At 46.0% G+C, this 15,593-nt stretch overlaps 1 protein-coding gene across 1 annotated transcript in view; it reads right to left on the bottom strand.

Moving 5' to 3' along the window:
* The window catches only part of LOC124034872 (SH3 and multiple ankyrin repeat domains protein 2-like), a 177,076-nt gene that overhangs the window by 17,609 nt on the left and 143,874 nt on the right, over positions 1–15,593 (bottom strand). The window contains 7 exon segments of the mRNA XM_046348281.1: positions 2,063–4,495; positions 4,497–4,617; positions 5,147–5,270; positions 5,372–5,478; positions 8,441–8,464; positions 13,806–13,886; positions 14,105–14,240. Coding sequence (XP_046204237.1) covers positions 2,063–4,495; positions 4,497–4,617; positions 5,147–5,270; positions 5,372–5,478; positions 8,441–8,464; positions 13,806–13,886; positions 14,105–14,240 — 3,026 coding nt within the window.

Below are 15,593 nucleotides of genomic sequence, written 5' to 3'. Positions count from 1 at the left end.
GAAATGAGCAGAATTTTTGAGGCTCTGTTTTCCATTGTCTCCTTATATGGCTGGGAATGCGCCAGGAATGAGCCTGCCCTTTCTATCGTTTCTCCAAGGTGTCTGCAGCATTGTGACGTATTTGTAGGCATATCATTGGAAGATTGGCCATAAGAGACTACATTTACCAGGTGTCCGCCCGGTGTCCTTTGTTGAAATTGCTGCGTAATCTACAAGCTGCACGCAGTCATCTTTAAGGAAAAACTGAACATTTGCTATCTAACTGAGAGTCTCCTCATTGAAAACATCCGAAGTTCTTCAAAGGTAAATGATTTTATTTGAATGCTTTTCTGGTTTTTGTGAAAATGTTGCCTGCTGAATGCTAACACTAAATGCTACGCTAGCCTGCAATAGCTATCAATACTGTTACACAAATGCTTTTGCTATGGTTGAGAAGCATATTTTTGAAAATCTGAGATGACAGTGTTGTTAACAAAAGGCTAAGCTTGAGAGCTAGCTTGATTTCAGCTTGATTTCATTTCATTTGCGATTTTCATAAATAGTTAACGTTGCGTTATGGTAATGGGCCTGAGGCTGTAGTCACGATCCCGGATCCGGGATGGCTCGACGTAACCAACAATGCAGTTCAAGAAAGAGTTAAGAAAATATTTACTAAATAAATAAAGTGAAAAATAATAATGACAACTTTTATGGCTTTCCTCTGACACCGCATGGTAAACAGGTCCTGGATGACAGGAAGCTTGGCCCCAGTGATGTACTGGGCCGTACGCACTACCGTCTGTAGTGCCTTGGGGTCGTTTGCCAGGCAGTTGTCTTGGTGTACTTGGACCATGATAGTTTGTTGGTGATGTGGACACCAAGGAACTTGAAGCTCTCAACCTGCTCGACAGCCCCGTCGATGAGAATGGGGGCGTGCTCGGTCCTCCTTTTCCTGTAGTCCACAATCATCTCCTTCGTCTTGTTTTACATTGAGGGAGAGGTTGTTGTCCTGGCACCACACGGTCAGGTCTCTGACCACCTCCCTATAGGATGTCTCATTGTTGTCGGTGATCAGGCCTACCACTGTTGTGTCATCGGCAAACTTAATGATGGTGTTGGAGTCGTACCTGTCCATGCAGTCATGAGCGAACAGGGAGTACAGGAGGGGACTGAGCACGCACCCCTGAGGGGCCCCAGTGTTGAGGATCAGTGTGGCGGATGTGCTGTTACCTACCTTTACCACCTGGGGTGACCCATCAGGAAGTCCAGGATGCAGTTGCAGAGGGAGGTGTTTAGTCCCAGGGTCCTTAGCTTAGTGATGAGCTTTGAGGGCACTATGGTGTTGAATGCTGAGCTGTAGTCAATTAATAGCATTCTCACATAGAATTTATAGTTGATTTAAGAGTAAATATTTAATCCAGATACAGTCAACCATGTTACTTGAACTGGCACTTACTCTAGTAAAATTGTTTTATTGAGATGTTTTTATGAAGTTGAACATGTACTCCTTATGACATCTTTTTTACCAAATTACAGTACCCAAAAGGCACTCTATTGGTGGAATGACCCAGTAGCAGGTGTCTTGGGTATCCCCTAACTGCATCATTATGGCTAACTGAGGAAATATACCAGAAAGTAGAATTACTAATGAGAGGATGGGCTAGAGCAAACTTGGTCCTGTCCATTCCCCCGCAGCACTACACACCTGATTCAAATAATCTAAGCTTGATGATGAGTTGGTTATTACAATCAGCTGAGTAGTAACATCGAAGACATCGAAGACCGATTTTGGAAATCCTTGGGCTAGAGTAGCACTTTAAAGAGAAGAAAGTAGCTAGCTAGGCTTATGTTCCCAAATGACTATTGGTTGGTCTTAGCAACACATCAGCTCATTCTCTAGCTGTTTTAGAGGGAATAATTGATCAACAAATGATTATATAAAAAGAGAAGATTATGACCATCTAATATTCTTAATGCCCGCAGCTTGGCTCTTTGGAGATGGAGGGTAGGATGTTTGTTTAAAGGTCAAAGGGGAGATGTGTCAGCGTAAGTGTTAAAGGTCAAAGGTAGATTTATGTGTTACCTAGTTCCAAAGCTGCCCCTGGCCCCTGTGGTGGGTGAGTCGAAGGAGTCCCCCGGTTTGGGCCGGTACATCTGTGATAAGATGGAGCTCAACTCGTTGATAACCGTGGCCTTGGGGTCGGACGTGGGTGGGCTCCTGAGCTCCGGGGGCTCGCCCCACAGCTTGGACGACCGATGGGTGGGAGTCCTGGGAAGATTCGGGGGGGACATGGACCCGGGTGGAGGAGGAGGGACAGGAGGGGGCGCCCCGAAGGAGTCCAGGGATTCCTCCATGAGGACGTCGTGGTAAAGTGCAGTGTTCTTGTTGATGATGGGCTTGTTTTTGGGCTTGGGAGGAACGGGGGGTCGGTCATCGAGGTAAGCCTGGCCATCAGTATAGACCATAGAAGTGTTCTCCAGGGCGCTGTTGTACCCGCCCTCCGACGACAGTATAGAGATGCTGGAAACTGTGGAAATTGTGCTGGTTGTCTCAATACGGGGGTCTCCACTGCTGCGACTGTCTACCTCCTCGATGCCTGAGTCAGTGACACCTTGCTCAAAGCCACCGTTGGGGGGCGGAGGGGGATAGGAGGGTGGGGGCACGCAATTGGACATCCCGCTTCCCCGTCGGAACTGGCCGACAGGGGACGGGGCGTGGGTGTAGTATGGGGGTGGATTTGGCCCCCTGTCCCCCATACCGTTGCGTCTCTCTTGGTCTCGTTGCTTGAGCAACTCAGCGATGGCCGTTGCCTGGTCCTCAGGGATGTCGATGCTGTTGGCGAACTCCAACGGTGGCGGCAAGGGCTCAGAGAAGACAAACTCCTCCACCTCCTCGATGTCCACCGAGGCCAGTGGGGGAGGGGGCATGCGGAAGGGCAGCTTGATTGGCTCGTCCACCGACCCCCCAGCCGTGATGCTCTTCCCCCGTGGCAAAGGGGGCAGGGGCATGGAACTGTGGCTGTTGGTGGGGGGTTTTGGCTGGTTGGGGTCTCTCAGTTCACTGGGGATGCTGTTGTCCTGGGCTGGTGTATTCTCCTGCCCCCTGTCTTCCTCCTCTGGGCTGTTTTTGGTGTGCACCATCAGCAGCCCGGCAGCTTTCTGCGGTTGTGACGTGTTCACAATGTCGATCTGTATGCTCTTCCCATCCTGCTCCGCCTGCTGCCTCTCCTCCGTCGCTCCATCCGACTCGTACTTCTGCTCCGTCATCTGTCTCCTCAGGCCTACCACTCTGCCTCGCCCCAGAGTTGTCGTGGAGGTAGCGAAGCTTGCCTCGGTGTTGGAGCGGAGTTTGGTATCGATGAAGAGGGGCTGATTGAGGCTAGGTTTGTGGGGGTTGGGAGGGAGGGACTGGGGGGCATCGCTCTTGGGGAGCGGTTGAGGTTGAGAAGGGGGTGGAGCTGTGGTTGTTTGTGTCTGCTCCTTCATGGCACTTTCCCGGGCCGCCAGTGCCAGGGCGAGGGGCGAGTTAGGGTCCAGGGCCTTACCTGTGACGGGGTGCAGGTAGTCCCTTCCTCCGTTGGAGCTGTAGGTCTTTGGTGGAGTGGCCGGGAGACTGACGGGGCTGTCCAGGTTGGGGTACTGGCCGGTACGCGCGGTCAGGGGCTCCCTCACCACCTGGGTTGGCTCAGGGGTGTTGAAGTCTGTCACGTTACCCCCACGGTCACCCCCTTCTTGTGACCGTAGCAGGGTGGAGGCCGGCGGGGGAGCCATTATCCTCTGCAGGTGCTCATCATTACTGAACATCCCCTCGTCGATGGACTTGGACTGGAGTAGGCACGGGGCCTGGTCTCCCAAGTCCTCATCCCCCATGTCGGTGGAGAGGAAGCCGGGCGAGTTCCTCCGCGCCTCCAGCCTCTTCTCCCGGTCCCTCACTGCCCCTGCGATGGCAGCCGCGAAGGGGTTGTTGACAATGGGGTCTTCAGGCCTCAGTCCCCTGCCCCCTGCCTCGGGCGTTAAGGGTGGGTGTTCGGGCGTGGTGGGCTCGATCTCAATACTGCTGCCCTGGCTGCTCTTTCCACTGCTACTGGTGGACGGCTCCTTGACGATGATGGTGGGGATGGGAATGGATGAGAAGGTCCTCTCAGTTGGTGTGGTCGGCATGGAAATTGCGTCTGAGGGCAGGGCACAACAGGTCTTCTCTGGGCTGTCCTCCACATTGGGCTGCTTGACCAGCATGCCCTTCCTCCTCGCCGGCTTGGCAGGCACGTACAGCGCCTTGTTGCCCACCTCTGAGTATGGGTTCTCGGGCACGGGTGCCCGTCCTCTACTTCTACTATCGTACTGTTCTGAGCTCTGGCGGTGATAACCTCGCCTTAGCGTCCCTACATCTACTGTGCGGTTGCCAAGGATAGTGATGTTGGAACATTTTCCAGCAGAGTTGAGGGTGAGGCCCGGTCGGTTGGTGCCTAAGCCCCGTGGGGTGGTGGAGACGGATGGAGAGTTGAAGGAGGAGGGGGGGAGACGGGGGGGAGATGGCCGGAGGAGGGGGAATGTCCTCGGACGTGTCGGGCATGGAGAGGCTGCGGGTGAACTTGAGTGGCGGAGGCGTGAGGAGCGTCTTCTCCTCTTCTGTTATACCTGAGAGGGAGAAATAAAGTGAGAGAATGAGAGATGGCGAGAAAGAGAGATCTGTCAATTGTACATGTGTGATTCTATTCCATTTCATCTTTCTTATCGAGATACATTTTTTTGGAGAGTTCACTTAACTTTTTAAATTCTGTAATCAGTTTTAGAAAGTTGTCTATGGGTCAGGTGTGAGGATTGCCTTCTATGTTCCAAATATTACAAAGTATGCTCAATCTACTGCATATACTGAAGTTACTAGCTACTGAAGCTAGCGCAGTCATAACACACAGACCTGCCTTTGGGCTATTATTGGCTCTGAGTGGCGTGATGAATTGGATGGAACATGGATAGAATTAGTTTCTATGAAATACTATTGCTTCATCATAGACTGTGGTTTCAGCGTATGGGTAATAATACTGTCGCCTCAGAGCACAATTTGGCAAGTGGATCACTCTATTTTGTTCACATCACACTTAATGAAGCCAGTTACTCTCTGGAAACGGTAATCGTGGTAAAGTGGGGCCATACATTAGACACACACCTATGGACTTCTGTCTCCTCATGGTGCCACCCTTGGCAAGTATGCCCAGGAATGCTCCCCTTCTAGGACTGCCTGGCATGGTGGATGGTACCACTGCCACACCCCCCTGGCGGTCGTACATGGACTGTAAACCAGAGTTGGGTAGGATTAGAGTATTAATCAATACCATGCTTTAGATAAAAACGTCTGCTAAATGGATATATTATACTGTGTGGAGTAACTCACATTCATGTCAGTAGGCGTGATTAAACAGCGGCTGGAGGGGCGTGGCTTAATGGTGGCCACCTTCGTGTCCACGGCATTCTGGGAAGGTGGCACCTCGTCCACTTTATCTGCAAAACAAACCCCACCCCCTATGAGTGACAGGGTAAAAAGGGCGGGACTTCTTTAATCCTAAAAATGTCACGGGCCAAATGCGGTTGCAAGCCAGTCATTTTCATGACCCCTTCCTCAGTTTCCAAACTAAATTTTGGCTGAAACAGAGAAAGAATGAACACAATAAAATACAAATAAAAACATGTAATTTTGGTAAGAGGCCAGCCTTGGAAGCCGTGCAAGCCTTTAAACTTATATTATGTAATATTTAGTTGTATTTGTTTTTGGAAAGCCTCCATGCATTTGGGGATGTTACTGTACTTAGAGTGACTTGAAAACATATCCTCTTCTTCTGACCATCTACACACAGAGGGAAGAGAGTGGAATCAGCCTTAACCTGGACTTAGATTACTAACAACCTCTAACACACGCACACACACACAGAATCATACAGACATACACATATATTCGGAAACTATGGGTGACTTCTTCTATCTGGCCATTTTCTGAGGCATGATGTGTATAGATTCAGTTACTGATGCCACTTCATTAAAAACCACTCCAATTTCATCCTTATCCCATGCAATCTGTTATGCTGTGTAAATCCTGCTATATAACATTTACATTTACATTTAAGTCATTTAGCAGACGCTCTTATCCAGAGCGGCTTACAAATTGGTGCATTCACCTTATGACATCCAGTGGGACAGTCACTTAACAATAGTGCATCTAAAACTTAGGGGGGGTGGGGTGAGAGGGATTACTTAACCTATCCTAGGTATTCCTTAAAGAGGTGGGGTTTCAGGTGTCTCCGGAAGGTGGTGATTGCCAATCTGTTGCCAACTTTTCTAATCATATAGGATTGAAGCCTACAGATTTATTATAATTCATGTTGCAGGATCAACAAAACAGATGGCAAGAACTCCAGTTTTTACAGACTAGTTTTGAGATGTGAAAACCTCTGACAAACTTTGATTTTGGGGTGAACTATCCATTTAATAATTCATGAGTTACCTGAATAAACCAAAGTTCAACATTTCACCTATGTGACGATGCGTCTGACATAAGCAATGTTTGAAATTCAATATCATGGTGTCACATTATTGAGTCTGATGTCCATTCAGTATGCACAGAGATTAGACTGGAATAAAATCATGCATTCTCATTGGTGCAAACAATTACATTCAATGACAAATCAACTTACTACTTACTGTAAGTTACAGTACTTGTTGTCAGGGTTGGGGTCAATTCCATTTAATTTCCAGTCAATTCCGGAAGTGCACTGATATTCTGAATTGGAATTTCGTTTACTTTTTGAATAGTCACAGTCGGTATTCACGTAATAATAAGGAATTACCCTCGACCACGGCCACAAATTGGGGAAAAACAAAATTATTTCCCATTGACCCCCATTGTAAAAGAGGCAACTTCAATGTGGATTTTTTGTTATACAGAAATAACAGAACATGCTGAAAAGCTGCTGTGTTGTTCAATGTACAGTACATGTAGCCAGGTTAAAAATGCCGACCTACGGTTCGCAATGCTCCCACATAGGGAAATAAAGTCTACGAGAAGAGCCCTGTGGCTTCAGGCTATTCGGTGTGGGAGAGCGGGAAATGTGGAGACACGGTGTCCAAGTAGGCTATGTGTGAAAAACATTGAATCACAGGTAAGACATTTAACTTGTTTAGTACAGTCTGTTTGTAATTCCACCCACTACTTGTAGCTGTATAGTCCGTTTGTTTGTGTTGTTGATCTTGGCTAGCTTAATGATCCGGTTGGTAGCTAGCAGCATCGTCATGAAAAGGTGCATGATGGAAGTTTTTATAACATGCTGACCACACCGCTCGTGTCGTGTTGCAAAATAAATGTACACATACATGTTATTCAATCATTGCACCCACATTGCTCGCGTGCGCTAAAATAGAAGTCAGTTCTATTTGTGATGCTGAACGCGATGCAAGTCCTGGCTCTCCCGTCTCCTCATTGGTTTATGGAAGCATATATACCCACATGCCATCTCCTCATTGGTTATACGCACGTGGGTGATTGAAAGATGAACTGAGGTCGGTCGGTCGCTTGTGGTAATATACCTTATTATGAAAGTGAGATGCGAACCGTGATATAAAGTCCAAAGAAGAAAAAGCCTGGAAGGAGGAGAGATGACTAGAAATGACTCGGTTGACTGTTTTATGTGCAGATTCATTTTCGGAGTAGAGGAACTTGTGAATTTCAGGTAAAATAACAACTCAACGTTTATATCCCAGGACAAATTAGCAAGCAACAGCAAGCTAGCTAAATAGGACAAATTAGCTAGCAACTGCAAGCTAGCGAGCTAAATTGCCATACATGTTTAATGCTTTTAGACCTGTCCCCAAATTAATATAATTGGTTCAGAGTTGGTTTTGATATTTCAACCTGCGTGTCGTGATCGCGTTTGGTGTGGGGGGAAAAAATCAATTTGCGCACGAAGGTGCACACGGACGTTTGGGGGCATGGTGTAAGTAGTGAGAACGCTAGAGAGCAGGCAATGTTGAAAAATAATCTTCAGACATGTCGTACTTTTCTTAAATGTAGTTTTGGAATGAACTAAAACAAGCAGACAACAACTAAATTGGTTTGAATGGGGTAACCTAGTTATCCACAGGTTGTTTTCCCCACAGTCGGACAGGATCGCTACGTTCTATTTAATACCGACTGGGTCTATTGACCGGAATTTGAATGGAACTGACCCCAACCATGCTTGTTGTACTGACTTTATCATGCAAATATTACCAGACAATGACATACTGAGTAGGTATCTTTCTCAGGGGGAAAACACATTTGTAAATTAAACAAACCACTTTGTAAATATAATAAAAAAAGATTGTTAATACAGTCAATAAAACCAAGCCATACAAGTCAGTGATTTGTGGGTTAGTGCTCAAGTCATCCATCCAACATACTGTACTTTGTGTGAAACATGCCTACGTAACTTACCACCTTTCTTTTTCCTTAGTGTGGCTTGGGAGGGATAGAGAAAGAGTGTTCTGTATTTGATATGTGTATTTGACCCGGGTCTGATGAAAAGTACACAACATGGCCAAAAGTATGTGGACACATCTTCAAATGAGTGGATTCGGCTATTACAGCCAAACCCGTTGCTGACAGGTGTATAAAATCGAGCACATAAACATCTGCAGTAGAATGCCATCTTTCCAACAAGTCAGTTCATCAAATTTCTGCCTTGCTAGAGCTGCCCCAGTCAACTGTAAGTGCTGTTATTGTGACGTGGAAACGTCTAGGAGCAACAACGGCTCAGCCACTAAGTGGTAGGCCATACAAGCTCATAGAACGGGACCACTGATTGCTGAAGCACGTAGCGTGTAAAAATTGACTGTCCTCTGTTGGGGGTTACCCTGGGGGTCGGGTGTGGGGCTACACCAATGCCATGATTACTGTATATATGTGATGACCTTTGTATACTTGCAATGCGAAATGATGGAAAAGTACTGGGGAATGGAGATGTAGTGCTTTAGTTCTCAGGCTGAGAACTGCCTGCACCTGCTGAGTCACCCAGCCTCAAGGCCGAGAAAGTAGAGTGAGAAACCACAGTCTAGACATGTTTTTCTCAACTTAGATACTTTGTATCTAATCCAATGCAACAATGTTAAGGTATGATTGACGGTAGATTGTCCACACCAACTAGTATAAGGAGGGATGTCTCCTGTTTCGCCACACAGATCTTTACTATAGACTACTGAGGTATTCTGTATGTGAATCTCTGTCTGCAATTGCATTTTGTTACTAGAGTTTTATACCAAGTTTCCTGTGTCTGTGTCATCTATCTGGAAGACTGAAACCTACATCACCCCATGCAAAGGACCACCCAACACCTCGCTTGCAACACTCACTACAGAGTTTCAAACTGCCTCTGGAAGCAACGTCAGCACAATAACTGTTCGTCAAAGGCGCTTCATGAAATGGGTTTCCATGGCCAAGCAGCCACACACAAGCCTAAGGTCACCATGCGCAATGCCAAGCGTCAGTTGGAGTGGTGTAAAGTCCGCCGCCATTGGACTCTGGAACAGTGGAACGCGTTTTCTGGAGTGTTGAATCACACTTCACCATCTGGCAGTCCGATGGATGAAACTGGGTTTGTTGGATACTTGGAGAACGCTATCTACCCGAATGCATAGTGCAAACTGTAAAGTTTGGTGGAGGAGGAATAATGGTCTGGGGCTGTTTCATGGTTCGGGCTAGGCCCCTTAGTTCCAGTATAGGGGAATCTTAACGCTACTGCATACAATGACATTCTAGACGATTCTGTGCTTCCAACTTTGTGGCAACAGTTTAGCGAAGACCCTTTCCTGTTTCGGGCATTACAATGCCCCTGTGCACAAAGCGAGGTCCATAGAGAAATGGTTTGTTGAGATCGGTGTGAAAGAATTTGACTGGCCTGCACAGAGCCTGCACTCCATCTAACACCTTGGGGATGAATTGGAACGCCGACTGCGAGCCAGGCCTAATCGACCAACATCAGTGCCCGACCTCACTAATGCCCTTGTGGCTGAATGGAAGCAAGTCTCCGCAGCAATGTTCCAACATCTAGAGGAAAGCCTTCCCAGAAGAATGGAGGCTGTTATAGCAGCAATGGGGGGACCAACTCCATATTAATGCCCATGATTTTGTAATGAGATGTTTGACGAGCAGGAGTCCACATACTTTTTGTAAATGTATAAGCATGAAAAGCAAAATACCGAATTTGTAATGAGCAGCCATAGAGATAGAACTTTATGACATTTTTTATCCGATACAGCAAAGAAAAGACGGTATTAAAATAGCAATGAATAGCAAAATGAGTAGTAGAATTCATGCATGTGTCAACTGAGATCAGGGACGTACTGTAAAAGTGAAACTGGCCTGACACTTTCAGTTCAGAAAAATCTCCCTCTTTCTCTTCACGTCTCCTCTTCTCTCTATTCCCAGCCTTTCCCCTCTCCCTTCATTTATCTGCTCCCTCTATCTCAATCTCTCTCTTCCTTTCCTCCCACTGTGGTCGTTCAGTGGTGTTATTGATGTATTAAGTGTTTCTCCTGTTTCCTACCTTGCACACAGTGCTAATTTCGTCAACAATAACTATGATGAAAAACACTTGTCAACTACCTATTTTTCCAGACAAAAACTATGATAATAACGAGACAAGAGGCCCTGGAAAAAACTACCACAAGTTACTTTTCATTTTAGCCGATGAAAATGTGACGAAACCAGAATTCCACACGAGAGTAATGGACATTTAATTTGACATGAAGTAAATTGTTATCTGTTTTGTCCAATCCTAAGCATGCATGCATATATAATATTTCATCCAATCCTCTCATTGACAGAATTGACATCAGTTGGCAGGTCTGATTGAGCTGATCTGCCTGGCTCTCCCAGTCAATCTTATGAACTGATGAGAAGCCAGGACACTTGACTTGTAACTACCCTCAACTAGAAACAATGTTTACTCTCTCTCTTACTTTCATGTAGGCTATTTTTGGTTTGATCACATCAAAAGCTCTATTTTCCCATGTGCACTGTTATTCATTCATCTTGTGCTGCAGCTCTTACGCCACGTTCCCCAAATGCGAGTCATGGTTGCTTTTTTCCTAAGGGAAACACTAATGCTATATGTTGAATATTAGGAGTACAGTAATACTTCTGGTATTTTTGTAAATGCTCAAATTCTAGCCCCTTCAAGGAAACTGCTGTTATTTACCCCCTGGGGAATTACATCTGAGATGTAAATAGTTTAACCTGTAGCCAAGGCTGCCTGCCGGGCGCTTCAATCCGGCCCACAAGATATAATATATATATATTTTTTTTAAATAAATATATACACACACATACATTTTTTTTACCCTTTCTTTTTCTCCCCAATTCCGTGGTATCCAATTGGTAGTTACAGCCTTGTCCCATCGCTGCAACTCCCGTACGGACTCGGGAGAGGTGAAGGTCAAGAGCCACGCGTCCTCCGAAAACACGACCCTGCCAAGCCGCACTGCTTCTTGATACACTGCTCGCTTAACTTGGAAGGCAACTGCACCAATGTGTCGGAGGAAATACCATACACCTGGCGACTGTGTCAGTATCCATGTGCCAGGCCAGCCACAGGAGTCGCTAGAGCGTGATGGGACAAGGAAATCTCAGCCTGCCAAAACCGACACTGGGCCAATTGTGCACCGCCTCATGGGTCTCCCAGTCACGGCCAGCTGTGACACAGCCTGGGATCAAACCCGGGTCTGTAGTGACACCTCAAGCACTTTGATGCATTGCCTTAGACCGCTGCGCCACTCGGGAGGCCCCCGCAAATTGATTTTAACAAACAATTGGTCCCCCCCTCCGTTGAATTTCAAAATGTGGCCCTCGAGCAAAAGGTTTGCTCACCCTTGGTCTATATGGTTAATTATGAATGGCAATCTGCCACAATATCAATGTTGCCAGCTAAGGTATACAAGTGGATAGTAGATCTAGTTGTACGAGATGATCTGAAAGTGCACATGATGGAAGTCAACCCAGGCTAGGGTGGGGGGTTATAAATGACATCCTGTTTCTCTGTGGAGAAAAGCTGAGGACAGGGGGAATGAACATCTATCATCTACCTCCTAGCAGAACATCTATGATTTGTCCTTTTCAAATAAATCTATTCCTCTCCCCTTGATTTGCTTTGGGGTTTGTGTTATTGAATAATAACATCAACTGCTAACAGTACCATCTAAAATTCAGCAAAATATATTTTTCATAACAATTTTTTTTTGTATTTTCAGCTGTTTGAAGCTGGTGCGCAAAACCGAAAGTAAAAGACGCAAAAACTAAACTTAGGAACAGGAAGCATAGAAATAGCCAACTTATTACATATCTACTGCTTCTTAGACTTGCTTTCAAAGCGAATGACAGATCTATAACTCGCATTTCTATATGAATTTGGTCCGGTAACCCAAAAAGTTACATATTGCAGCTTTAATAGAAAAAAAGTATTATGTGACTAAAATGGCTGTCTAAAAAAAACTACACCGAAATTGTCCCGAATTTAATTCAAACTAACGAAGGATGACATGACTAAAATGTGACTAAGACTAAAACTACATCTTAAAATAGCGGCCAAAATTAACACCACAAGTTTCATCCCCATTGACCCTCTCTCTGTTTCTCTCTATCTCTCTCTCTCCATGTCTTTCCTCCCGGTCTCCTCTCTCTCTCTTTTCTCTCTCCCTGGTTCCCTCCCATTTCCCTCTCTGTTTCTCACTTTCTCCCAATTCCTTGTATTTGAGCTCTCTCTTCTCTCTCCTCCTCCTCCTCCTCCTCCTCTTCTTTCTCTGTTTCCCTTTCCCCTAGCTGAGTTAGCAGGGTGGTGCTATAGCGTAGCGTGCGTCCCTAGCTGCCCACCAGTTCCTCCTCCTCTCACCAGTTTTCTAAAGCAACCCGTCTCAGAAGCGCTGACTGTTCCCTCTGTCAGAACACATTACCATCACACTGCGTGCCCATTCAACACAAGGGCCCTCAAATGAGATCTTAGCCCACCACACATACATCCATACACACCTGCATACACACACTCACAAACGCAGACACACACTCACAAACGCAGACACACACCCACACACATGCAGATATACGCTCTCACACAGACACACAGACACACAGACACACACACACACACACACACACACACACACACACACACACACACACACACACACACACACACACACACACACACACACACACACACACACACACACACACACACACACACACACACACACACACACACACACACACACACACACACACACACAACCGTGTCTGTCTTTCTAACTCGAAGACGCTAATGCAACTCTAATGCCATCTTTACAACTAGCCAGATACTCGTTTCCATGGTAGTTAAGCAAAGTAAATGATCTGTGGAGGTATTTTCACAAACGACCGCTCCTCATGCAATGACGCAGCAAATCACTGTGAGAAATCCGTAATAAATAACAGCAAAAAATATGACAATCTAAAACAATACATGGTTGACATAATTGACAGGATGTTTTGGTTTGAACCAATGGGCTTGACACTACAGCTTAGCTTCAGGTTCAAAATATGAATAAAATGTCAATGAATCAGCATGTTGAATATGTTGAATATTAGATTCCCTTCCCACACCAGTATGCTACATACTGTATGTTCAGCTTCACTCCTTACCTTTACTGACTTCCACTAATGGCAGATAAATAACAAACAAATAGGGACAGAAGGGAAAGATCGAAAAGAGGGCGTGGTTAAAGAGGCTCGTCTCAGTGACTCTTTTGTGAGAGCCTATCAGCTTGCTCCTTACCTAGTTCTTCCAGTTCAGAGGTCATAGACTTGGAGCGCATAGACAGGGCGGTTGTGGGGGCTCTCTTTGGCGGTGGGGGGGCTAAGAGAAAGAGAGAGATGGAGAGAGATAGAGATAGAGAGAGAGAGAGAGAGAGGCAGAGACAGAATAATTCATTAGGAATGTGGCCTTTATTGGCACATTTCAACACCCAACATCCATTTAGCGTTTTCGCATGAGTATTGGTTGTTGGGGCAGCATTGTGCTGCTACTGAGATGGTGTGTACCTTTTTCTAGCATAGCATAAAGTGGCGTAGTACCTTTTTTGCGTGCGGTGTCCTCAGGGTCCATATTCCTGCTGACCGTTACCACTTTGATGATGAGGCTGTTCCCTGCATGACGGATCATGTTGACCACCTGCCTGTGGCCCACCTTCACCACATTCTCCTGGTTGACCTAACAACACACACAACACACACTCTTATAATACACATATTTATATATCTGTGCTCTAACACACACACACACACACACACACACACACACACACACACACACACACACACACACACACACACACACACACACACACACACACACACACACACACACACACACACACACACACACACACACACACACACACACACATGCACCCACACACACACACACATGCACCCACACACACACACACATGCACCCACACATACACAAACACACACATACAACAGTATAACACAAAACAGATATGACAGTGTGAATTTGGTCCAGTAACCATGGAAACCTAATCCATTCAGACATTCCAGATCAGAATGTGTGTGAGTGAAACCATGGCAACAGTAATCACAGGCACCACGTTCACTTGTAATGCCAGAGCACAGACCCCATGTGATACTAACAGACAGAGAGAGAGAGAGTGAGAAAAATCGATATTTAGGGAATTTGATACATTGTATTAGAAAGACAACCAAGTTGTTCCTTACATATATTTTTTTACAAAAGAAACTGTTGAACTATTCAACATTTTAACAAATGGGGATCACACAATACTAAAACTGGAATGACATTCACAGTAACGGCTGCACAAAAAGAACTGTGTGCAAACCACGCCCCCCAAACATTCGAATGAGCACCTGCCTCTAACTGGGCTTGGTGTCGGCTGGCTTGTGTAGGGCTGATAAGGGATAGCGTGTGTTTGGCTATTCTAGGCTAACCCGTGTCAGGCTGGTGTGAGCTTGGTGCGGGCTAACCCACATTGGGCTTGGTGTGGGCTAGCCTGTGGTGGGTTGGTGTAGGCTATTCCGTGTTGGGTTTATGTGCGCTAGCCTGTGTTGGACTGGTGTAGGCTAGCCCATGTTGGACTTACATGGGATTGGTGTGGGCTAGCCTGTGTAGGAATTGTTGTGGGCTAGCAGGTGTTGAGTTGGTGTGGGCTAGCCTGTGTAGGAATTGTTGTGGGCTAGCAGGTGTTGGCTTGGTGTGCGCTACTGTGCTTGTTTTTACCTTGTTAGCTCAGGGATTCAACCAGCAACCTTTCGGTTACTGGCCCAACGCTCTAACCACAAGGCTACCTGCCGCCTCTTGCAACAGCTGCATAGTGCGGATCCCTGCCTATAACAAGTTTGAGGGAGTTCGTCCCTTCTAACCTCCCCGTGGTATTGTGCTATATTCTGTCGAAAACCAGTTAAATTTAAGAAGACAAATTGGGATTTTATTGCTCAATCTAATTAATGCTGAATATATATTTTTTAAGACCTAATCCAGTGACGTCAGTTCATTTATATTTGGTTAATTTGTCAACTAACGTGA

The sequence above is a fragment of the Oncorhynchus gorbuscha genome, linkage group LG05 (genome assembly GCF_021184085.1).
Source record: "Oncorhynchus gorbuscha isolate QuinsamMale2020 ecotype Even-year linkage group LG05, OgorEven_v1.0, whole genome shotgun sequence".
In the NCBI taxonomy this organism is placed as follows: domain Eukaryota; kingdom Metazoa; phylum Chordata; class Actinopteri; order Salmoniformes; family Salmonidae; genus Oncorhynchus; species Oncorhynchus gorbuscha.
This window is presented reverse-complemented; position numbering and strand designations above follow the sequence as displayed.